Source organism: Dendropsophus ebraccatus, chromosome 1 (genome assembly GCF_027789765.1).
Source record: "Dendropsophus ebraccatus isolate aDenEbr1 chromosome 1, aDenEbr1.pat, whole genome shotgun sequence".
In the NCBI taxonomy this organism is placed as follows: domain Eukaryota; kingdom Metazoa; phylum Chordata; class Amphibia; order Anura; family Hylidae; genus Dendropsophus; species Dendropsophus ebraccatus.
This window is the reverse complement of record NC_091454.1, coordinates 91738315-91764203: the sequence shown is the minus strand read 5'-3', so window position 1 is coordinate 91764203 and position 25889 is coordinate 91738315. Positions and strand designations below refer to the sequence as shown.

Genomic DNA, 25889 nt, shown 5'->3' with positions numbered 1-25889 from the left:
ATAAAATTGGTGAAATTGGAAAAAAGAATGCAATATGGTAACTTTTGGGGGGTTCCTGTGTCTACGTAATACACTATACGGTAAAAGCGACATGATACCATTATTCTATAGGTCAGCCCGAAGACCACCACATGCAGGTTTACACAGATTTTCTAAGGTTTTTTTTTTTATTAAATTCCTTTTTTTTTTTTTTTTTTTTTGCAATTAATTATTAATAAAACGGCCCTGTTGTAACTCCTATAACGGTTTTAGTTTATCACCTACGGGGCTGTATGGGAGTAATTTTTTGCGCCATGATCTCTTTTTTTTTTTTTTATTAACGAGATCGGACATTTTGATCACTTTTTATTAACATATATATAACAAAAAAATCTGTAATTCTGTTGCTTTTTCCCTCTTCATTTACGCCGTTCACCGTACGGAATGGCGATTGTTGTATTTTAATAGATCGGACAATTACGCACGCTACGGTATATAATATGTTTATTTAATTATTTTAATATGTTTTATATTATGGGATAGGGGGTAATTTTATCTTTTATTGGGGGAGGGGCTTTGGGGTATTGTAAAAAAAAAACATTTTTCTTTTTTTTTTTTTAGGCATTGCATTGATTAGTGTATTAGGCACTCTGCTCATTGAGCCTGCCTGTGGCAGACTCAAAGAGCAGATCGCCGATCGGACCAGACAGAGGAAGATAAGAGACCTCCGATGGTCTGACACAGCGATCGGGACCCCCCGCAGTCAAAAGCTGCTTCTGTCACTGACGCTGCAGCGTTTAAGTGGTTAATGTAAGGCTGCCGCAATCTCGCCTAGGGGTTAAAGGGTAACACCACTTGTTTGATTTCTGTTTGCATGAGAAAACAACAAATAAAGGTTTTCCATTTTTAATTTTAAAGAAACCATTTGTGGACTCTTTTAAACATATCACCTGCAACTGGTCGTGAAACATGTATTTTTAAACTTGACAAATCACAGTTTTATCATAAGTAACACCAGGATTTGACATAGATTATGAAAGCTGGTGTAGATTTCTAAGTCTGGCGCATGGACTATTCATGAGTTAACCAAATTTATTAAGAGTCTGTAAAAAAAACAAAAAAGAAAAAGAAATCTGGCTTTTGACACACCAGATTTATTAAGACCAGTGGTGGTAGGTGGTATAATAAATCCCCCCCCCCTTTCTGTAATCCATCTAATGTAGATCCCCTACACCATTTCCTTCATTCATCTTTTTCCAGTTCTATGAATAGTCTGAAATGCAAAGAATGAGTGGTTTTAGTGTGGCTGCTATTGCTACATCTGGAGACATGCATATATTTCTTTTGTTGTGAAGTTTTTTTCTATCCATGAGAATGAAAACATCTTTCCAGATATAATATAGAGTATTAGGCTGTGTTCACACTACGTAAAATAACAGATGTTGTTTTTACCGGCCAGACTTTTGCGGCCAAAACTACGGCCATAGAATTACGATCATACGGGCTAGTTGTGAAACTACGGACGTTGTTTAATTTTGATTCCTAGCATGATTATATACGGGATGAAACAGGTCATTTACTATAAATACTGCGCCCAGCCCGAGAAACCACTCAGAAAATTTTTTACGTCAAAATTAAGTTTAATTCGGCAGATATAAGTTTATTCGGCAGATATAAGTTTAACGTTCGCAGCCGCATTGAAATCCACGGCCATTGTTTCAGTATTACTGGCCGGAAATAATTGACATGTTAATTTTTCATGGGGCCGTATAAACAACGTCCGTTATCTGAAACGTAGTGTAAATTCAACGGCCGTAGTTACATTGCATTGCAGTCATTATAGGGAACCTCAAAACAACGGCCGTTATTTTACGTAGTGTGAACATAGCCTTAGTCTGTGCAAATACGTGCCTACAGACATAGCAGCAATGTTAAGGAAAGTTTCGGTAACTTTCACTTTACATAACGCCAATTATTTTCTTTAAGAGTTACAGAAACCAAATAAAAATATTTTTTTTAAAGTTATATATTTACTTATTTTCTTGTAAACCTGGCAAGTAAAGTATTGCTAAGTGCCTGCATTTGCATATGTTCAATAATGTTTCCCAACAAACAATACAATGTCATTACAGAGATCTGTAAAAGTACAGCCTCACATGGGCAGAGTCTCTTCAGATTTTTTACATGGAACTTTAACAGCTGCAGACTCGAAATCTCATCCACGCTGTAGTGGAAAATGATCTGTATTGTGGATCCACAACATGTCAGTTCCACTGTGGATTGTTTGAAGGGTTTAACAATTTTCCTCAATGGGGTAAGTAAAAATCTGGTATTTTGCTTACAAGAATGCAGCAAAATGTCAACAGGCAACATGACCGACTATTTCCTATAATACCCTGCAAAAGCTTCCACTTTTAGACCCACATTTGATTTAGTTAAATTAGCCCTGCGGCCTCTTTGCTTTCAGAGTCAAAGGAGGTCAGAGAGTGTGGACCCCAATTATAATGCAACAGGGATATTATGCAGAGTCCCGCCTCGGCCGCTGGATTGCTGAGCTGCCTTGAGAAGTCACGTCTCATGCCGCAGCTCACACCAGGAAGCAGCCGTGGGACGGGTGTACAGGGCGCTGGAAAAGGGGAGGTAAGTGACCGCCGCCATCTATAACCACCCCCTCCCCGGCCATAGCTCAAAAATACCCCCGGGACGGATTTTCCCTTTAAATGTTATTTTTATGACTATTTTAATCTAATAAAGAGATTGTATGTATCTATTTTGTGGCTTGGCTTTCTATATAGGTTGGTAAAAATCTAAAAAGTGTCTAAACAGACCCCTTTCTTCCACCCTGCTACATCTGCCATCTGGTGACAGATGTCCTACAGCAGCCTACTTCCATCTCAGTGATATACACATGTGCATCCAGCCTATTTGAATAAGCACAAGGACAATGTCATTAATTATAACACATTATTTTCACAGTTAGTTATGTTACACATAGATGAGAACTCAACTTTAAAAAAATCAAGTTTTTTTGGTCCACTCAATACATTAAAATTAGCAACTGCAAAACAAGACGCATTTATAATTATTCAAACAATCAGAAAAGCTGCAACTGTGTCACCTTACCTAATTTTTATTCCACACAGTCTAAAATCTTAAAATTCACCATGAATAAACTATGCTTCAGTGTTAGTCAGGCTATATCTGTAGCTTGTGACTGTTAACCATTTGTACATTATTTCAGGTGCATAACGTTAGTGCCAAAAACAGAGTGCATCTGTATTATTAGTGATTCAGTGTTCACTAGTATTATTTGTCCAAATTACAGAAAGTGAGAACATGTATATTCTGCTATGTGCAAACCTGGAGACACCACATAGTCCGTAATTTTTTAGCAGATGTGCTATTGTGCAATCATTTATGTTCTAGGCCAAAAACTCCAAGCAGCTCCAGGCAGCAAAATCGCTATGAGGATTGAGGAAAATAGGTTTACAGCATTGTTGTCCAGTATGGGCTTCCCAGATATCAATTTTGCATTACTTGTTGGATGGCTGACAATCTTCCCAGTGCTTTCATCAAAACCTACAAAAACATATACATATTAGCAAAAAAAAAACAAAAAACAACTAATTAGTTTTAGTATTACAGTCAGTGATCTATTTCAGTGTTCAGTGGAGGAGAGCTATGTTAATTTACTGCTGAATAATGTATAGTATTAGTAACTGTACACACTTCACTTACTGACAGCAGCTCCCTGTGTACCTCATAGAGCTAATATCAGACTCCCCTCCTCCAGGCTGTGCTGCCCTGCTCTGTGGTGATTCTGTCCATAAAATCGTGTCCACCATAGGCATCTACAGGCTCAGTGGTGAACACTGAAGGGCGGGGCATGGTCACATGCTCCTTCATGTCAGCCATCTTATGGACAGAATCACCACAGAGCAGGGATGTCAAGCCTGGAGGAGGGGAGTCTGATATTAGCTCTATGAGGTACACAAAGAGCTGCTGTCAGTAAGGGCAGTTAGTACACTTACTAATACATTGAACAATTTTACTATGAAGTGGCCAACCCCTTTAACAATACTTATTTGTTACAAAATGTTGTGAGCATTTATAAACCGTATTGTGCAATGGGTCAACAGTTTAGCTTATCTTTTATTCTGACCTTACTGATAAGTGGAATAGAGAAAATGATCAGCCGATGATTGTGTCATCGGTTGATTGTTTATTTAGGCCCAAACCTAAACGCATCGCTGCGTGGAATAACGATGCACGGCGGGTGACAGACGATTCAGGCAGCACACATTACCTAGCAGGGCTTCTCCTCCACTCTGTCTTCATCCTGGTCCCACACACAGCAGCTTTGGTGCCACCTAACTGAGCTGTCAAGACTGCTCAGCCAATCACAGGCCGGGACCACCATGGCCAGTGATTGGCTGAGCGGTCTGACAGCTCAGTCAGGCAGCTCCGGAGTTGATGCTGCAAGCGATACCGGGAATAAGACGGAGCGGAGGAGAAGGCCAGCTATGTAATGTATGCTGCAAGGGCTGCAAGGACATCAGTAACGATGTCCCTGCAGCCCTTACTAAACGATCATCGGGCCATGGAATAGGCCCAATAAACGAGCGACGATCTAGCAGATCGGCGCTCGTTTACATTATTGATCGGCCCGTAGAATAGGGCCCTGAGGCTATGCTCACATCTATGACAAACACTCCATTAAGAGCCCCCTTTTAGTAAAAAGCAACAGAATGAATAGCATTGTATGCAGACAATGAAAACTACAGGCACCAAGAAAGAAAATGGACACCAATTATAAAACAGAAACCCCAACACATATGTGAACACAGCCTTATTAGCCCATGTATGCTTTGTGCTGTACACTACTATATCGCTAATTAAAATGGAAATTATAAGCTCACCGCTGTACTGCATTATTGCTCCAAGATAAGAGTCTATTATGGAGCCAAGTAAGCCAGCTGTTGCACCATACAAAATGATTGGCCACTGTGGGGCAACGATTTCTAAGTCATTCACGAATATAAGCTGAGTGACAAAATATGCCATGCCGACACATAAGCCGCCAAGAAGACTAGCAAAGAGACCTATGAATGTAACGCCTCCATTTGTACCTAGAAAGAAACACAAGAAATTATTGTTGTATAGAGAAATGAAGTCCCACATTGGAGTCACCTTAGATTCTTAAAGAGAACCTATCATCTAAATTTCACTGTCCCTAATATTAAAGTATATCTTTCCCTAAGTCTATCTATGAAGATACAGACTGCCTTTGCAGTCTGTATCTTATGCCTTACCTACTCTTTCGTATCTGTGTAAGCAAGGCCGGGCGCCGCCATCTTGATGACGTCATTTGCGTTCCACCGTTGGAACGCAAGTTGCGTCATCAAAATGGCGGCGCCTGGCCTTGCTTGCACAGAAACAGAGGATTAGGTAAAGTATAAGACTATAAAGGCAGTCTGTACCTTCATGAAGTCTATTTATGAAGATACAGACTGTCTTTACAGTCTGTATCTTCTACTTTACCTAATCCTCTGTTCTGTGCAGCAAGGCCGGCGCCGCCATCTTGATGACGTAACTTGCGTTCCAGCGGTGGAACGCAAAGACGTAATCAAGATGGCGGCGCCGGCCCTGCTGCACCGGCACAGAGTAGTAGTTAAGGCATAAGATACAGACTGCAAAGGCAGTTTGTATCTTCATAAATAGACTTCATGAAGATACAGACTGCCTTTACAGTCTTATACTTTACCTAATCCGCTTGTTTGGTGTAGCTAGGCCGGGGGGGGGGGGGGGGGGGCGCCATCTTGAAGACGTGACTTGCGTTCCAGCGGTGGAACGCAAGTGACGTCATCAAGATGGCGGGCCCCCACCGGCCTTGCTGCCACTCTGCATGACGGGAGTTTCCTGTCTCGCGCCGGCTCTTTTGAAAAGAGCCGGCGCGAGGCAGGAAAGTAAAACAGAAATATTTAAAAAAGGCAGCTTTAAAATTAATTAATTATATTTACAAATATTGTTAAAATTAGGATTTACTTCTAATTAGGGAATAAAAAAAAATTCATTTTCGCCCGTGATTGGTTCTCTTTAACCATAGGTCTCTAAACTGTGACCTTCAAGCTGTTACAAAACCACAATTCCCATCATGCCCAGACAGCTAAAGCTTTGGATTTGGCTGTCCAGGCATGCTGGGAAATGTAGTATTGCAGCAGTTTAAAGACCCATGTAAAACTGTAAATCCCAAATACGTATCTCTTAACAAAATCAATCTCTTGAAAATTAAAAGGGCTGTCTGGGAAGTAAAAGATGACTGAAGCCTTCTGCTCTGTGGAGCTCACTTCCTGAGATTCCACGTCTCTGCTGTTGGACATTGCGTGTGGGCGGCTTAGCTCCATCACTCGTCTTCAAATTGTGTGTGTGTGTGTGTGTGTGTGTATATGGGGTTAGTTTCAGGGAGCGTAGGGCCTTAGCAGTACTCCGTTCCATGGACAACCCCTTAAAGTTACCCACAATCTGACCCCCCAAACCACTTGTACCTTCGGATACCTGCTTTTAATCCAAGATCTGTCCTGGGGTCCGTTCGGCAGGTGGTGCAGTTATTGTTTTAAAAACAACTTTTAATCCTACAATGCTGTGTCTAACGGCCGGGGCTTACATTTGTATATGCATTAGCCTGGCACCACCTCTCCGTCCTTCCTCCCCACCCTCCTCAGCATTAGGTATGATCCAGGAACATTTAGGATGCATTCCCACGTTCCGTGATGACGGATCACGGATGTGGAATGCATGTACCGGAGTCCCCCTGCGCCCGGACAGCATCTGTAATTAGATGCTGGGAGCGGGGGAGACTGTATTCATAAGCGCAGCGCTGTAATGAAGCAGCCGCGCGGTGCTGTTACTACAGCGCGGCGCTTATGAATACAGTCTCCCCCGCTCCCAGCATCTAATTACAGATGCTGTCCGGGCGCGGGGGACTCCGGTACATGCATTCCACGTCCTTGATCCGTCAGGATCACGGAACGTGGGAATGCAGCCTTACTGCTGTTTGAGCTTTGCACAGGTGTCTTAACGATCCAGCCCATGTTTATTATGCACAAAGCTGGGGAATAGAAAGCAATCTGCCTGGAGCGTTCCTAATCATGAGGAGGGTGGGGAGGAAGGACGGAGAGTGTGTGCCAGCCTAATGCATAAACTAATATAAGCCCCGGCCGTTAGACACAGCGCTACAAGTTTAAAAGTTGTTTTTAAAACAATAACTGCATCACCTGCCGAACAGACCCCAGGACAGATCTTGGATTAAAAGCAGCAATCCGAAGGTACAAGTGGTTTGGGGGGGGACAGATTGTGGGTACAGAATCACTTTAAATATAAATATACATTCCAGAAATTGTGACAATGCAGTTCACTAAATAAATAAATATGTAAAATTTTAAAAAGAGTCGCCACCATGAAAAACAACTTTTGACACATCATCAGGCATTATTGATCCCACTATTCTGCAGCTAGTCACTAAATTTCGAACATGTAGCCTCATAAACTTAGGTCACACCTCTTTGGTACTTTTCTAAAGCATAAAGCAGTATTTCTTGTGCCTGTCATTGGGGGACACAGCACCTGTGGGTATAGGCTACTGCCACTAGGAGGCGACACTAGACAGAAGAAGAAGTGACTCCGCCTGGCAGGCTATACCCCTCCTACAGACACCAGGCTAACTCAGTTTTAGTCTAGTGTCCGTAGGAGGTAGACACAGGTGCCATGCACCTCTTTATTATTTTAGTTTTATTTCTTTCTCTTTCTTTCTAGGTTATCAGGGGGACCGTCGGCGTGGGCTGCCACACCAGACGTAGCTTCCCTCTGAGGGTGCACGGAAAGTTTTTATTTCCCTGCGCCGGTCACCTGTCCCCCACCGCCGCGGCATGATGCCGGTACCCCACCCAGGTGCGAGGTGACCGAAGGGGTGACCCTGCGCGCACCTGAAGCCGCCGGACAGGTGAGTATCTCCTCTGTCCCACCTGCCCCAAGTCTTCTCTTTGGGGTCTCCCCCCCCCCCCCTTTCCTCTTGGGGGGATTGTCCTGCCTAGCGTTCTTTAGGGACCCTCTTCCCCCTCCTGGGGTCTCTATCTCTCCTGGGGTGTCGTCCTGCGCAGTGTCCTTAGGGACATTGCTGTCAGAGGTTTAGTCAGGGTGGATTCCCTTCCTCCCCCCGCCTCACAGCACAGGGGTCTCCGGGGGGGTCTCTGACTTACTTCCCCCCCTGGTCGTGGTGTCTCTGCCGGGGGTGGCACAAGGGCACTGGCAGCAGCTGCCGGGGCTAGCTGGGCGACCGCGTCTTCTAGCGCTCCGCGCCGGCGTCCTGCCGCCGCCGGCCTGCTCCATAAATTTAGGCCCCGGCTTCTCCCGGAGCTAGGCCGCATCGGCGCACAGCCGTGACGTCACGGGGGCGGAGCGCCCGCCCGCCTGCCCAGTTCCTATTGGTGTAGCCCCCACCTTCTCCTCCCTGTGCCCCCTCCCTTCCTCCTCCTCTCCCCTGCAGCCAAGCAGCTTGTGGTCTCCTGCTGCTATCACAGACTGTCAGCCCCACAGCTCCCAAGCAGCAGCAGCAGCTTCAGCTCCACTACAGCAGCTACAACTCCCTATGCAACAGCAGCTCCAGTACAGCAGCTACAACTCCCTGTGCAACAGCAGCTCCAGTACAGCAGCTACAACTCCCTGTGCAACAGCAGCACCAGCGTGCAGCAGCTAGAATCCAGTCCAGCATCCAGCACGGCAGCAGTTCCAGGGTCGGGTAGGTTCACCCAGTGGGTGATATCCCCCTCCCCCACTCCCCAGGCTAACAGCCCTAGCTACTATGTCTGGTCCCCGGGACGACCCCCCTAGGCAGCTCGCTCCCGCGGCTGTGACGACACACTTTGCATGTGTTCGTTGCATTAAGAAGTTTCCTCTGCCTGCTGTGCCTTAACCCTGGTGCCAACTCCCAGGAGGCCCCCCCCCTTCCAGGTTCAGATTTAGCCTCTCCTGAGTTGGCTAGGTCCCTGTCCCAGGCGATCGGTGACCTCTCTAGCTGTCTCAGGTCATGATTCATGCCATTGAGCGGTTGCCCTCCCAGGCGCCCCCAGCAGCGGGGTCCTCCAGGGTATCTCCTGACTTCCCTTCCAGAGGACGATCCCATAAGAGACCAAGACTCTGTCTCACGGTCACCCTCTAGGTGTTCCTCAGACCCTTCTCCGACAGATCCACTGCAGGCGGTTCTGCTTCCCAGCGACCCCTCTCCGCCACCTCGGGGGACCCCTCTGACTTTGCTTCAGAGTCTGACAGGGAGGATCAGCTGGCCTCTGCAGTGCAAGCCTTGATCCGTGCAGTGCGGGACACCTTGCATATTGATGAAGAGCCCCCTTCTACATCCAAGAGTGAAGTCTCCTTCAGTCCTTCATAAGCGACAACCCTTGGTTTTTCCTGGTCATAAGGATTTGAGGATCTTCTAGCCAAGGAGTGGAATCACCCTGACCGGCGGATTCCATCCTCTAAGCGTGCCGAGGCTTTGTTTCCCTTCTCCCCTGACTTGGTCTCTACATGGACGGTGCCCCCATCTGTGGACCCTCCGGTTTCACGACTTTCCAAGTCTACTACTCTGCCTCTGGCAGATGGTGCTTCACTCACTGACCCAGTGGACAAGGAAATCGACACTTTTTCGAAGTCGGTCTTTATTGCAGCTGGTTCGGACCGGCGTCCTACCCTTGCTGCATCCTGGGTCTGCAAGGCTTGTTCCTCTTGGGTCAGGCAGTTAGTCCTGACCTCTCCCTGTACACTCCACGCGAGGATCTCCTGTCTCTTGGCTCGCAGATTCTGCATGCGTCCAAATACTTGTGTGACGCTTCTCAGGAAGCCGCTCGTTTTTCTGCTTGCGCCCTGGCAAACTCTCTAGCCATCCGACGCTCGGTCTGGCTAAAATCCTGGTCAGCTGACGCCGCCTCCAAGGAGGCTCTGACTTCTCTTCCCTTTGCAGGAAACAGACTTTTTGGTGAGCAGCTGGATTGAATAGTCTCGGACGCTACCGGGGGTAAGAGCTCCCTGCTCCCTCAGAATCGGTCCCGGCGCCCTCAGTCTCTCAGGTGTTCCAGTCATTTCCGCTCCCTTGAGCCTCCGACACGTTGTCGCCCGGCTAAGGATATGCCTCCGGCTCCTTCTAGGAAGCCCTCCTTCAAACCCTGCCCATCCTAGCAGCCCTGTTCTCGCCCTTCTAAGGGTCCTGCCCCCAAGTCTTCTTCCTGAAGGTCCTTCCCCACTCAGGTCTCTCCCTCAAGTAGGGGGTCTTCTGCTCTCCTTCAAGGAGATTTGGCTCATATGTCCGATGTGTGGGTTCGGGAGGTAATGTCTTCAGGATACAAATTCGAGTTCGGGTTCTTTCCGCCGCCTCACGTTTTTCCATCAAATCTCCAACGCTCTTCGGCAAAGCTTTCCGAGCTTTTTCAGGCGGTTCAGAATCTCCTAGCTCAAGGAGTTGTGGTCACAGTCCCTCCCTCTGAGCGCTTACAGGGATTCTTTTCCAATCTGTTCACAGTCCCCAAAAAGGACAGTTCGGTCCGTCCTATCCTGAATTTGAAGCGGCTGAACAGGTTTGTTCGCCTTCGGCAGTTCCGCATGGAATCCTTGTGATTAGTGGTCGCGTCTCTAGAGCAGGACGAATTTCTTGCGTCTATAGACATCCGCGACGCCTATCTGCATGTTCCCATCGCAGCCAGTCATCAACGTTTCCTACGTTTCACCGTCTGTTCTCGACATTTCCAATTCGTTGCCCTGCCCTTTGGGCTAGCCACGGCACCTCAAGTCTTTACCAAGATCCTTGCACCTTGATGCCTCTGCTTCGGTCAAAGGGGGTGGCTATCTTGCCCTACCTGGACGACCTCTTTGTAAAGGGCCGCTCCAAACAGGACACTCTGTCCAGTCTCCAGATCACACTTGATCTCCTGACCAATTTCGGTTCGGTGATCAATTGCCAACAATCTTCCCTACTTTCCACCCGCTCTATGGAGTTTCTCTGGATGCTATTCAACACAGAGACGGCACGCGTTCTCCTTCCTCCCAACAAGGTTGCCTGTTCCATTCGCCTTTGCACGTGAGTCCTGGGCAAGATGGTCTCCCCTTTCGAGGCGATACCCTTCGCTCAGTTTCATTCGCGCCCTCTGCAGCGAGCGATTCTATTTCAGTGGGCCAGGCCCCCTCTGTCTCTCCACAAGGAGATCCTCCTGTCGCCTGCTGTTCGCAGGGAGCTTTTTTGGTGGTTGACGTCTCCGGTGGTCCTTTCTCCCCCTCAATTGGCTGGTCATCTCTACGGATGCCAGCCTGTCCGGGTGGGGGGGCTGTCTTCGCGAGCCGCACGGCTCAGGGCTCTTGGTCACCGATGGAGGCTCGGCTTCACATCAATATCCTGGAGCTCCGGGCCATCTTCCTCGCCCTGTCTTAGTGGACCGATCTCCTGAGGGGTTTCCCGGTCCGTGTTCAGACCGACAACGTCACCGCCGTTGCTTATCTGAACCGTCAAGACGGTACCAGGAGCCGCTCTGTCATGACCGAGGCCGCTCGCATTCTCCGTTGGGCGGAGCGTTTTTGTTCCAGCTCTCTCGGCAGTCCACGTTCCCGGGGTGTACAATTGGGCGGCGGACTATCTCAGCCGCGAAAGACTGGATCACGGCGAATGGGCTCTTCATCCCGGGGTGTTTCTTTAAATCTGCCGGCGGTGGGGATTCCCAGACGTGGATCTCTTTGCCTCCAGGCTGAACCACAAACTCCCCACCTATGTGACTCGAGCCCGGGATCCTCGCGCGTTCTCGGTGGACGCCTTGGTGACCCCATGGGAGCAGTTCTCCCTGGTTTACGCCTTTCCTCCTCTGCCCATTCTCCCACGAGTCCTGAAGCGCATCAAGGCACTCAGCTTTCCTGCCATTCTTGTCGCTCCAGACTGGCTGCGCCGGTCCTCGTGCATCGGCGTAGTGCACCTCCTCACCGACGCCCCCTGGCGTCTTCCCCTGTGGACTGACCTCCTTTCACAAGGGCCAATATTCCACCCTAATTTACCTCAGCTGAGTTTTACGGCGTGGCTGTTGAAGCCGTGGTATTGAGATTTCGGGGGTTTTCGGAGCCAGTCATCCAAACCATGCTTAAGGCCCGCAAGCCTCAGTCGGCTCGGAACTACCATCGCGTATGGAAGGCCTTCTTTTCTTGGTGTGCACAGAATAATTTTCACCCCTTGGTGTGTTCCGCGACAAAGATTCTTTCTTTTTTTGCAATCCAGTTTGGACAAAGGCCTCAGTCATTCCACCTTGCGTTCTCTTGATTTCCGCCCTCAGGTGAAGACTTTTCTCAGGGGGTGGTCCATTTGGCCCCCCCCTTTTCAACAGCCTGTAGAGCCCTGGCACCTTAATTTAGTCCTCGAGGTTCTGCAAGGTCCTCCCTTTGAGCCTCTACGGGAGGTGTCTCTTTGTTTCCTTTCTTGGAAGGTTGCATTCTTGGTGGCGTTTACGTCCATCCGTAGGTTGTCTGAACTGGCAGCGCTCTCTTGTCGCTCCCCTTATCTGGTCCGTCACAAGGACAAGGTTGTGCTTCGCCCTCCTCCTTCCTTCCTGCCGAAGGTCGTGTCTGCATTCCACCTTAATGAGGACATCTTTCTCCCCTCTTTTTGCCCTGCGCCCTCCCATCCTAGGGAACGGTTCCTGCATTGTTTGGACCTTGTCCGGGCCATACGGATCTACTTGTCAGTCACTGCTTCCTTCCCGCCACTCGGATTTCCTGTTCGTGGTCTCGTCGGGTCCGCGCAAGGGGCTGGCTGCCTCCAAGACCACCATTAGGCGTTGGATCAGGACGGCCATCGCAGAAGCCTACCGTGTTCGTGGCGGTGCGGGTCACCGCTTTTTTCTGCTCGGGCTGTGGGGGCCTCTTGGGCGGTTCGCCATCAGGCCTCGGTGTCCCAGGTCTGCAAGGCCGCCACCTGATCTTCAGTTCACATTTTTACAAAGTTTTATCAGGTCCATATCCTGGCTTCCTCTGACGCCAGTCTGGGCCACAAGGTTCTGCAGGCTGCCGTGTGTTAGGCAGGCCGCATGGGGATTGTCATCTGATTTCCCCACCCTCTGGGACTGCTTTTGTACGTCCCACAGCTGCTGTGTCCCCCAATGACAGGCACAAGAAAAGAGGATTTTTGTACTCACCGTAAAATCCCTTTCTTGTGGCTTCATTGGGGGACACAGCTCCCACCCTATTATTTTGAGGTTGTTTTCTTTACTTTTCCTACTGCTTGTGACTAAACTGAGTTAGCCTGGTGTCTGTAGGAGGGGTATAGCCTGCCAGGCGGAGTCACTTCTTCTTCTGTCTATTGTCGCCTCCTAGTGGCAGTAGCCTATACCCACAGGTGCTGTGTCCCCCAATGAAGCCACAAGAAAGGGATTTTACGGTGAGTACAAAAATCCTCTTTTTTTTATCACACTAGTCACAGACAGCTACATGAAAAGCATTATGTGCATAATTTCCCAAGAACTATGTAACGTTGCCAGCACTGCCGGCAGGGGTCCCGGAGCTTGTGGTGTGGTGCTTTAAGGAGGGGTAAGCACTACCCCCCCCCCCTATCCCCCGTTTAATCTGTAGGTTGAGAGCAAGGTAATGGTTAATGCATTTTATTCTTACCCACAGGGACCTTTTCCCAAGTGGTTATCAATCGAGGAGAACTTTTGCTAAGGACTGGAGCAATCTCTGATGCCCATGTATCCCCAGCTGAGCAAGCAAGGGCCCCAAGAAGAGAAAGACACATCCAGGAGGCAGTGTATTCCTTGGAAAAGTCAATTGGCATCTCTCCAGGACCATTTTCCACCATGTACAGCAGAGCCAACTCTGCTGGTACACCCCCATTGCAAAATACCTGCAGCCAGTTCCTCTGTCCACCTGAAATATATATATATTAAAAAATTAAACAAATCAAATACATAATCATCACTTACTTAAAAAAAACAAAAAACAAAAAAACACGAGTCTACTGACTCAAACTTGATGAATCTAGGTTGGCCGATTCCAAAGGCCTACATGATGTCACAGAGGTGCGGGGACAATGTGGATGGGGCTAAGTGGCACGAAGTGGCATGAAGCCCCGCTTAGATGGCACAAACCACCATAAATAAAAAGCATTTTTCACTGGACCAAGCACCAAGAAATCTTTTTTTGGGATGTGATGTGACCAAGAAACTCCAATTTTGCACTTACGCGGTTTACCATGCAAGAGCAAGAATGTGCACGCAGCAATATCAAATATGGTTATTTTTTACATTTTTATTGTTATTTAAATAATTAAATTTATTATTTAAAAAAAGGGGAGCAAATGAAACTTTTACTATGGGAAGGGATTTTATAACAAAAAAAACTTACACCTATTTGTAGTCCCTGTAGGAGACTTCTATGAGCAATACTACAATTGCTCACTGAGGTCAATGCAGTGCATAAAAGATTTAACTGACAGATTTTTGAAGCCAAAGCCAGGAACAGACTATGAACAGACTGTTTTTGCCTTTTTTCAAATCCATTCCTGGCTTTGGCTTCAAAATTCAGTCAGATAAATCTCTCTGTGTAAGGGCCCTATTCCACCAGACGATTATCGTTCAATCGTTCGAATTTAAACGATAATCGTTTGGTTGAAATGCAGTTAACGATTAATGACCGAACGAGAAATCGTTGATCGCTTTATAAGACCTACACCTATTTTTAGCGTTGCTCGTTTGCAAAACGTTCGCATTGAATAAGACATCGTTCGGTCGTTCGCAATAGATATGAACGCAGTAGCGAATAAATAGCGAAGTAAAAAACTATCGCAATTACGATCATAAGTAACAATTATCGTTGCATGGAAATGAGTGAACATTTTCAGGTCTTCCGCAATAGCAGTTGTTTGAGATAGTTAATCGTTAACTATTATGCAAACGATAATCGTCCGGTGGAGTACTGCACTGATCGAGGTTGTCTTGGCTCAATATCAACAGGCTGCTGAAGGCAGCCTATAGCAATCTCAAAGCCAGGTCAATGCCGACACACAACAGAATATGAAGGATCAGCTTCCCGCAATGGCAATTCCAACCCCCCCCCACCCCCCCACTGGACCACCAGGGTAGGCATTATTTACAAGACCTTTAAATGCTGCTGTGAGTTTTGACAGTGGCACCGAAATGGTTAATTAGCTGGCACAGCTGATCAGGTTGTGTATTGAGGATAGTGCACGTCCTGAGTTCACTCTATACAGTTAATTGTACCAGGACAAGCATGCTCGTTCTGTGTCGTCAACTGGTTAAAAGGTCAGTCGAATGATTTGGTTTCACGTGCTTGCTACAGTTTGGCATGAAGAATTTGCCTCAGCAATCTGACCATCCGGAGTTAGTTGCATCTCTCCAAGCCGAACTTTAGACAGCATGTTCATTCTACTGACCATTTAAAGTGACTCTGAACCCACAATCTGCCCCCCCAACCACTTGTACCTTCAGATAGCTGCTTTTAATCCAAGATCTGTCCTGCGGTCCGTTCGGCAGGTGATGCAGTTATTGTCCTAAAAAACAACTTTTAAACTGGCAGCCCCGTGCCCAATGGGCATGGCCTAGATAGTGTATGCATTAGGCTGGCACAACCTCTCTGTCCCTCCTCATCATTGGGAATGCTCCAGGCAGATGGTCTCCTAGTCCTCACCTGTGTCAGCCCGACACATGGGCTGGATCGTTAAGCACCTTCTGCAATGTTCAGACAGGAGTAAATATTCCAGTGGCATTCCTAATGATGAAGAGGGAGGGAAGGAGGTATGGAGGGGTGGTGCAAAGTTAGGGCACAGATACTCTAAGCCCCGGCTGTTGGGCATGGGGCTGCAAGTTTAAAAGTTGTTTTTTAGGACAATAACTGCATCACCTGCCTAAGGGACCCCAGGACAGATCTTGGATTAAAAGCAGCTATCTGAAGGTACAAGTGGTTGGGGGGGGGTAGGGGGCAGATTGTGGGTACAGAGTCACTTTAATGCTAATACTACAAGCTCATCAGAAAGGCAACACATGCTGAGCTTATGTCTTATGTATAGAAAAAAATAGATGACAGGTCTTCAAATACACCTACACATTACCTTCTTTGTACTCAGGGTCAAATGTCTTCTTAATCTCTGCTCTCCATTTTGTGAGCTTTGATGATGTGACAAAGAACATAAGAAGAGCTGAGAAAAAGCTGTAGTTAGCAACTGTCAGGAGAAAACCAACCAGCAGCCCTGCAAAAAAATAAGAGTAGTAAAACAATAGTCGCATGCAAGAGTTGATGGTATAAAACAAGCTTCAAAACTAACTGCAAATGTAAGTTGATAACAGTATCTACATGAAAAGACAAGAGGCATATTGTCTCTGGGGTCAATTAACTAGAAAATGTGAGCTGACTTCTCAGTTGGTGAACATGTACATTCACTATATACATAGAAGTGAAGTCAACAGTGCTAGCTGAGGCTAAGAAGATTAAAGCATGACTTATACTGCATCCATATGTGCAGGTTCCAAATCTGCTGTGTAAAGAATTGGTTAATATCTATAATTATTTCTCCCTCTCTATACTATAGCCCTCTGTTTCTCACATTAAGTACATGCAACTTTTCTTACACACATTTCAAGTATAAATACATTGTGGATTCTGTTAATAACAAAAGCCATACCCCTGTGTCAGATCAACTATAGGATAGATCCCACTGACTTAGGATTTTTTTAATTTGTTTTAATATTAAAAATTAGCACTGCACACTTTGATATTCTTAGTAATAAATCTGTATTCTTAGTAATAAATCTGTATGCTTCTTATTTCACTTAGAGTCAGTTCCCACTGAGCAAAATAGGCAAATTTACGAGCGGAGTCTGCACCCTAATACATCCTAGTTTTCCTAGATTCCAAAATAGAATAGAGGCTGACAATTATTTACTGGCAACTATATCTGATAACATTCTATATATTAACATGGAGTAATGGGACACCTGCCCAAGATTAAATGAGACTTATATTCTGCTTATTACAAGAACAACAAGGTAGACTAAATTAATCCCTGGGGTGTGTTCACACGGATATGTAATAGGATGTACTATCTGCAAAGCCAGGAATGGATCATAAATAGTGGGCATACCGTGTATTTAAAGGGGTAGTGCGGCGGTAAAGAATTATTCACATAATAACACACATTACCATGTTATACAACTTTGTAATGTATGTTATGTCTGTGAATGGACCCCCACCCGTGTACCCGCTATACATTACCTGTCACGTGCCGACCCCCATCTCCGATCTTCAGTCAGTGACGTCTTCTTCGGCCGGCCGGCGAACAGCTCCAACTGTTCCGCGGCCACGTCATCAGCTGCTCAGCCGCGATTGGCTGAGCACAGTTATGCTGAGCGTCTGAGCATCGGATGACGCTGCAGAGGGCGGCTGGCATTCGGAACAGTCGGAGCTGTTCGCCGCCCGGCCGAAGAAGACGTCACTGACTGAAGATCGGAGACTGGGTCGGCACGTGACAGGTAATGTATAGTGCACCACACTTCTGGGTACACGGGTGGGGGTGGTGGGACACGGGGAAGGGGGCCATTCACAGACATAACATACATTACAAAGTTGTATAACTTTGTAATGTGTGTTGTTCTGTGAATAATTCTTTACCGCCGCACTACCCCTTTAATCCCTTTCCTCCCGGCCCAATTTTTGTGTTTGCGCTTTTGTTTTTTCCTTCTCGTGTTTAAAAGGCCATAGTGCTTGCATTTTTTCACCTTTTTTCAATAGCTACCTACACATAACTATTTGTACTTTGCAATGACAGGCTAAATTTTTGCTTTAAAAAATTATATGCGTGGTGAAATTAAAAATAAAAAGCAATATTTTTTATTTGGGGTGATTTTGTGTTTCTTTGTGTCCCCCAGTTATGATCTGTTCCAAGTGTACGTAATAAAATGAACAACCCCCCCCCAAATAAATAAATAAACCATCTGAGCCATAACACTTAAAATTAATACATACCTCCTAAAGCACCACTGCTATCTAAGCTCTTCTTTTTTAAACCATGGGATATAATAACAATAGGAATTATTACAGAAAACAGCCAACGCCAAGGAGATATGGGTCGCAGAGTGCCTGGTAAAATAAACGTGTATACAAACTCATTTGTTGAGAATTTTTTTGCATCTATATATCTGTAATTACATTTGTATAATCTGGACTCCAAGAATTAAAGGTCTGTAATTCCACTTTCACACTCAAGAACCACTTAACCTTCAATTAAGGTGTTTATACATGCACATCTCTATAAATAACATCCATAGGCATAGATTTTATATATATTTTAGACGTACACAAATATATATTACACATACACAAATGCTATGCCATCTTGCAAATGAGAGTAGGGACTAAATTTTAAAGGGTACCCATCAGGCCTTCTGAGCGGCCTTCTGACCGGACCAATTTTAATTTTTGCATTTTTGTTTTTTCCTCCTTGTGTTTAAAAGGCCATAGCACTTGCATTTTTTCACCTAGAAACCCACATGAGCCCTTATTTTTTGCGCCACTAATTGTACTTTGCAATGAGAGGCGGAAGTTTTTCATAAAGTACACTGCAAAAGCAGAAAAAAAATAAATGTGTGGTGAAATAAAAAAAAACAAAACACTTTTTTTTTTTTTTATGCCGTTCACCCTGGGGTAAAACTGTCTTATTATATATGTTCCCCAAGTCGTTATGATTACAACGATATGTAATATGTATAACTTATTTTATTTGATGGCTTGTAAAAAATTCAAGCTATTCTTAACAAATATATGTTCCTTAAAATCGTTCCCAGGCTTATAGCGCTTTTATCCTTTGGACTATGGGGCTGTGTGAGGTGTCATTTTTTGTGCCATGATATTTACCTTCTATCGGTACCTTGATTGCGCATATACGACTTTATAATTTGCAATGTTTCTGGATTTGGTGTGATCAAAAATCATCAATTTTGCACTTTGGCGGGTTATCACGCTTACGCCCTTTACCATGCGAGATCAGGAATGTGATAATTTAATAGTTCAGGCGATTATGCACATGGAAATACCAAATATGAATGTTTGTTTGTTTATTTTTATGTATAAAATATGAAAAGGGGGGTGATTCAGACTTTTATTAGGGAAGGGGATTTTTTATTGACGAAAAAAAACTTTTTTTTATTTTTTCAACTTTTATTATTACTGCAGTGATCTCTCATAGAGATCACTGCAGTGTACTTACAATACATTGATCAATGAGATCAGTGTTAGATTGCTTAAGGCTGCTGCAGCCAGAAGCATATCTATTGCTGAGCCAGGATCAGCATCATACAGACGCTGAGGCCCAGCCCAGGTAGAAAGAAGGGATCGCTCCTCCGCGATCACATCGCAGAGGGGGGCGATCTCCCCCACTGGACACCAGGGATGGGTTGTAACAAAACAGCCGGGTGCCGTGCGCTGCAGATAGGGACGGTGCCGGGAGCCCTCTCTGCATCTTCTTAATGGCGGCATGACGGGTATAAACCATTAGCAATGCTGCATGTATTAAAGGTGTATTCCCCCCAAAATTATTTTTGCATTAATACGTTGCCCACCCCTAGCTTTCCATATTTCCAATATCAATGTATTATGGATTCTGCACAGTTATGCTGTTATCTAGGAGCACTCACCCCCACCAAATGCATAAAATCATCAGCTCTCAGTCCAACCAGACACGCTCCCTACTCTTGGTCAGCACCCTCCGAGACGGCATCACGTGTCCTCCTTCTCTTCAATGGGCTTGGTTAGCGCCTCTAACCCAGCCAAACTGTAGTGAAGGAGGACACACCTGTCACCTGCGGCAGCCTTGTCACCCGCCGGTTGTGTCACTGGCAGCAACGCAGTCACCCACGGCTCAACACACTGACTGGGATGGCTGCAAGAGAGGGAGACAGTGATCACTGTCTCCCTCTCTTACAGCAGCCACCGCTGTCACCCGCCCATGCCGGCTCAATCGCGGCAGCAGAGGAGCACTCCCCTGGGCTCATTTGCGGCCCTCACCCACGGCGCCCCCGCGGGTCACTAGCAGCGGCAGTTACTAGCAGCTCACCCGCGCCCCCCCCCCCCCCCCCGGCTCATTTGTGGCACCCCTGACACCCGGCGTCGGAGCTCACCGGCACCCCTGACACCCGGCGTCACCAACTACCCCCCCCCCCTCCGTCTCACCCGCGGCCCCCCAACCCCTCCCGCAGCTCACCATCTCAGCTCTGCTACACCGTCTCACCATCTCAGCTCTGCTACACCGTCGCACCATCTCAGCTCTGCTACACCGTCGCACCATCTCAGCTCTGCTACACCGTCGCACCATCTCAGCTCTGCTACACCGTCGCACCATCTCAGCTCTGCTACACCGTCGCACCATCTCAGCTCTGCTACACCGTCGCACCATCTCAGCTCTGCTACACCGTCGCACCATCTCAGCTCTGCTACACCGTCTCAACATCTCAGCTCTGCTACACCGTCTCACCATCTCAGCTCTGCTACACCATCTCAGCTCTGCTACATCATCTCAGCTCTGCTACATCATCTCAGCTCTGCTACATCATCTCACCATCTCAGCTCTGCTACACCATCTCACCATCTCAGCTCTGCTACACCGTCTCACCATCTCAGCTCTGCTACATCATCTCACCATCTCAGCTCTGCTACATCATCTCAGCTCTGCTACATCATCTCACCATCTCACCTTTGGTACAGCATCTCACAGTCTCAGTTCTGGTACACCATCTCACCATCTCAGCTCTGCTACATCATCTCACCATCTCAGCTCTGCTACATCATCTCACCATCTCAGCTCTGCTACATCATCTCACCATCTCAGCTCTGCTACATCATCTCACCATCTCAGCTCTGCTACATCATCTCACCATCTCAGCTCTGCTACACCATCTCAGCTCTGCTACATCATCTCACCATCTCAGCTCAGCATTATAAATTTTTTGCTCTTGGGGGGGGGAATACCCCTTTAACTACTTTGTCTTCATTATTCTGCTGCATGTTTTAATTTGGCGCTAGCGCTATGTAAATAGGGGCAGGTAAGCATGATCGGTTTGTTATTTTTGACCTCAGGTAGTTTATTTTACAGGTAGTTTATTTTTACAAGACTATGGCACTATATTCTCACAGTTTAATGAAGTGATGCGAGAATGGAGTGCTATAGATTTTAATAGTACTCAGCATCGCAGTGGATTTCAATGTAAGAAGCTTGTAAAATCTGCTGCAATAAGGTACGTGTGATTGGACCCTAAAATTTAAATATATTCAAAAAGGAAAGACACAGCAAAATAATCAAGGCAAGGTAGGAATACTAGCTACTGAATACATGCAGCATTGCTAATAGTGTCTACTGCCCAAACAGCCTCACAGGTTCCCTTAAACCAGGGATGTGGAACCTCCGGCCTTCCATCTGGTACAAAACTACAACTTCCAATATTCATGGACAGGCAAAGCCAAAGCATTGGCTGTCCGTGCATGCTGGGAACTGAAGTTGTGAAACAGCTGGAGGGCCACAGGTTCCCCTTCCCTGCTTTAACCTTGAGGCTTGATACCTTGAAACAAATGTACCATTAGGTACATAGCTTTAAGTTTTTTTTATATGACTAGACCGGCGCGGGGATGCCGGGTCTGTGGTCTTTTTTTTTTTTGACCCGCGGCCCGGAGCCACATGACAGAGGGGAGGGGTTTCATCATGCTGGGGGCAGGGGGACACCTCCAGTGCTTCAGGACGTGCTGGTGCCCGGTAATAGACTGATGCCATGTGCGGGAACCAGGCTGCGGTTCAAAACAAGAGCCCTGACACTGGTTTATTTATATAAAAAACTTAAAGCAGAGTACCTGATGTACATTTGCTTTAACTATGGTAACAGAAGACGTTGCTTACAGATATATGTTAACACATAGGTAAGTAACAGGAAAATTCTAATGTAATGATTATTCATATTCTGACCTGGACCAGCACCACCAATCCACTTTAGGCCTCTGTGACAAGGATGAATGGCACTATGGTCTGCAGTCATGTGATGTTACATCACTATAGATGCAACACTAATAAGACTAATAGACTGCTGCACCACAGAAAGTCCCTGCAGAACGTGGAGAAGCAGAACAGAAGTAGGAACGAACTGAAGACAGGAAGACACACACAGAAGTAAATAGGGAAATAACTAAGCTAGAAAACTATTAGCCATTTCATAGAGCTTACCATAGTACGTACTCGCAGTAATTGATATTATCCAAAAGGACAAAGATATGCAAAGGATCATAGACAGAATGACTATATTCATCATCATGTTTGCATATTCCTTATAAACGTCGTCCCGAATAAATAGCATAGCTGCAGTTCAACAGCTCTCCTAAGAACAAAAGGAAAAGAAAGAAGTGAGTGCAGGTTAATCCTGAATGCAAATGTAATGGAGCATACAGCCCACAGGAACCCTGAAGGTTCCCTAATCCTGTGTAATACTTAGACAGTCTAATAATAAGCAGGGGAAGGACTGACGGAACACACAGTCGTGTATATGCAGCCTAAAGGATGCAACAAGTGTATTACAGTGGCTCAGGTTATATGATACAATTCAGACTTCTAAAACTCTTTATACCAACCAACCTGCTATGAAGCTGGCTAACCATGTCTCGGGCTTGAACTACTTTCTATAAGCAGACACGTGACATTCCTCAGGGGCACCCCAAATAATCATAAATTTTGGACTCTACTTACCCAGCAGAAGCCAACCCTACAACACCAGGAGAATGAAGGAGCTTCTAATGTGCCAGAGTATGTTGTATAACTGTTTGTGTAGAAAACATCATTTACAAATCACATTACTGTATGCCTATTATACTGGCACTAACTGCTGGCATGTTACTAAGGGGCGGAGGTCAAAGCGAAGGCTGGAGATCTGTGGATAAGGATGAGCAAATTTACAGAGGGGTTTTGCTTCACTAGTCTCAGCTGTCGGCTTGTCAGTCTGCTGCCTTTGATCTCCTCTCCAGATGCCCGGAAAAGCTGGATTCAACTGGGAGAAGTTTCCAAGGGTTGGATCCAGCTTTACCAGGCACCCGAAGCAGAATGGCACCGAAATCAAAGGCAGCAGACTGACAAACTGACGGACAAGCCTAGTGAAGTACTGTAAATGCACTCATCCTTACTTGTGAACACTGACACAACAGCCTGCGCCCGGGCGCTACACTGACACAACAGCCTGCGCCCGGGCGCTACACTGACACAACAGCCTGCGCCTGGGCGCTACACTGACACAACAGCCTGCGCCCGGGCGCTACACTGACACAACAGCCTGCGCCCGGGTGCTACATTGACACAACAGCCTGTACCCAGGTGTTACACTGACACAACAGTCTGCGCACGGGCGCTACACTGACACACCAGCCTGTACCCAGGTGCTACACTGACACAACAGCCTGCACACGGGTGCTACACTGACACAACAGCCTGAACGTGGGTGCTACACTGACACACCAGCCTGTACCCGGGCACTACACTGACACACCAGCCTGTACCCGGGCACTACACTGACACACCAGCCTGTACCCGGGCACTACACTGACACACCAGCCTGCACCCGGGCACTACACTGACACACCAGCCTGCACCCGGGCACTACACTGACACACCAGCCTGTACCCGGGCACTACACTGACACACCAGCCTGTACCCGGGCACTACACTGACACACCAGCCTGTACCCGGGCACTACACTGACACACCAGCCTGTACCCGGGCACTACACTGACACACCAGCCTGCACCCGGGCACTACACTGACACACCAGCCTGTACCCGGGCACTACACTGACACACCAGCCTGTACCCGGGCACTACACTGACACACCAGCCTGTACCCGGGCACTACACTGACACACCAGCCTGTACCCGGGCACTACACTGACACACCAGCCTGTACCCGGGCACTACACTGACACACCAGCCTGTACCCGGGCACTACACTGAGAGACAGCAGCCATCACTCGGGCACTACACTGACACACCAGCCTGTACCCGGGCACTACACTGACACACCAGCCTGTACCCGGGCACTACACTGACACACCAGCCTGTACCCGGGCACTACACTGACACACCAGCCTGTACCCGGGCACTACACTGACACACCAGCCTGTACCCGGGCACTACACTGACACACCAGCCTGTACCCGGGCACTACACTGACACACCAGCCTGTACCCGGGCACTACACTGACACACCAGCCTGTACCCGGGCACTACACTGAGAGACAGCAGCCATCACTCGGGCACTACACTGACACACCAGCCTGTACGTGGGCACTACACTGAGAGACAGCAGCCATCACTCGGGCTATCATCCACATGTCAGGTGATAGCTGCCCATAGTTCACCCTGCACGTGCCTGGCCCTTAGTGAGCTGTGAGCAGACACTGCACCTCTCCGTGTATATTACTAACCGGACGCAGCGTGAATTCTTTTCTTGGTCGCCGCTGAGGAGACTTCCATGCCCCGGTGCTGGCAGCCATCCCTGCTTTTGGCTGACGCTTTAACCCTGCCAGAAACGGTAGATGCTAGAGTGTATCCTCTCCTGTGATTGTGATGTCAGCAGGAGGGGCGGGGCTTCCACCGGAAGTAGAAAGCAGTGAGCTGCTGCACAATTCACTGTGCAGAAACAGGGAAGGAAGCTGCAATTTTCACAGTGGGGTCTGTATACAGGGGGAGAGGACTGGTGTGTGTGTTTTCTCTGTATACAGGGGGAGAGGACTGGTGTGTGTGGGGTCTGTATACAGGGGGAGAGGACTGGTGCTTGTGGGGGTCTGTATACAGGGGGAGAGGACTGGTGTGGGGGGTCTGTATACAGGGGGAGAGGACTGATGTGTGGGGTCTGTATACAGGGGGAGAGGACTGATGTGTGGGGTCTGTATACAGGGGGAGAGGACTGGTGTGGGGTCTGTATACAGGGGGAGAGGACTGGTGTGGGGTCTGTATACAGGGGAGAGGACTGGTGTGTGTGGGGGGGTCTGTATACAGGGGAGAGGACTGGTGTGTGTGGGGGTCTGTATACAGGGGGAGAGGACTGGTGTGTGTGGAGTCTGTATACAGGGGGAGAGGACTGGTGCGTGTGCGGTCTGTATACAGGGGGAGAGGACTGGTGCGTGTGCGGTCTGTATACAGGGGGAGAGGACTGGTGCGTGTGCGGTCTGTATACAGGGGGAGAGGACTGTTGCGTGTGCGGTCTGTATACAGGGGGAGAGGACTGGTGCGTGTGCGGTCTGTATACAGGGGGAGAGGACTGGTGCGTGTGCGGTCTGTATACAGGGGGAGAGGACTGGTGCGTGTGCGGTCTGTATACAGGGGGAGAGGACTGGTGCGTGTGCGGTCTGTATACAGGGGGAGAGGACTGGTGCGTGTGCGGTCTGTATACAGGGGGAGAGGACTGGTGCGTGTGCGGTCTGTATACAGGGGGAGAGGACTGGTGCGTGTGCGGTCTGTATACAGGGGGAGAGGACTGGTGCGTGTGCGGTCTGTATACAGGGGGAGAGGACTGGTGCGTGTGCGGTCTGTATACAGGGGGAGAGGACTGGTGCGTGTGCGGTCTGTATACAGGGGGAGAGGACTGGTGCGTGTGCGGTCTGTATACAGGGGGAGAGGACTGGTGCGTGTGCGGTCTGTATACAGGGGGAGAGGACTGGTGCGTGTGCGGTCTGTATACAGGGGGAGAGGACTGGTGCGTGTGCGGTCTGTATACAGGGGGAGAGGACTGGTGCGTGTGCGGTCTGTATACAGGGGGAGAGGACTGGTGCGTGTGCGGTCTGTATACAGGGGGAGAGGACTGGTGCGTG

The 25889-nt window shown here is 47.6% G+C and overlaps 1 protein-coding gene across 3 annotated transcripts; it reads right to left on the bottom strand.

Moving 5' to 3' along the window:
- Positions 1–3093: 3093 nt before the first annotated feature.
- Positions 3094–24663, bottom strand: TMEM19 (transmembrane protein 19). Of its 3 annotated transcripts, none has more exons than XM_069955921.1 (7): positions 24504–24663; positions 22265–22415; positions 18028–18141; positions 16118–16255; positions 13663–13917; positions 4899–5108; positions 3094–3558 (listed from the first exon to the last, which is right to left on the bottom strand). In XM_069955921.1, the coding sequence occupies exons 2-7, from the start codon at positions 22392–22394 to the stop codon at positions 3395–3397; spliced, it is 1011 nt and encodes a 336-aa protein (XP_069812022.1). In that variant the 5' UTR covers positions 22395–22415; positions 24504–24663; the 3' UTR covers positions 3094–3394. The 3 variants fall into 3 exon arrangements, with proteins under 3 accessions (XP_069812022.1, XP_069812031.1, XP_069812027.1); XM_069955930.1 differs by having other exon boundaries at positions 22277–22415; XM_069955926.1 differs by lacking the exon at positions 24504–24663 and adding an exon at positions 22781–22855.
- Positions 24664–25889: the final 1226 nt, after the last annotated feature.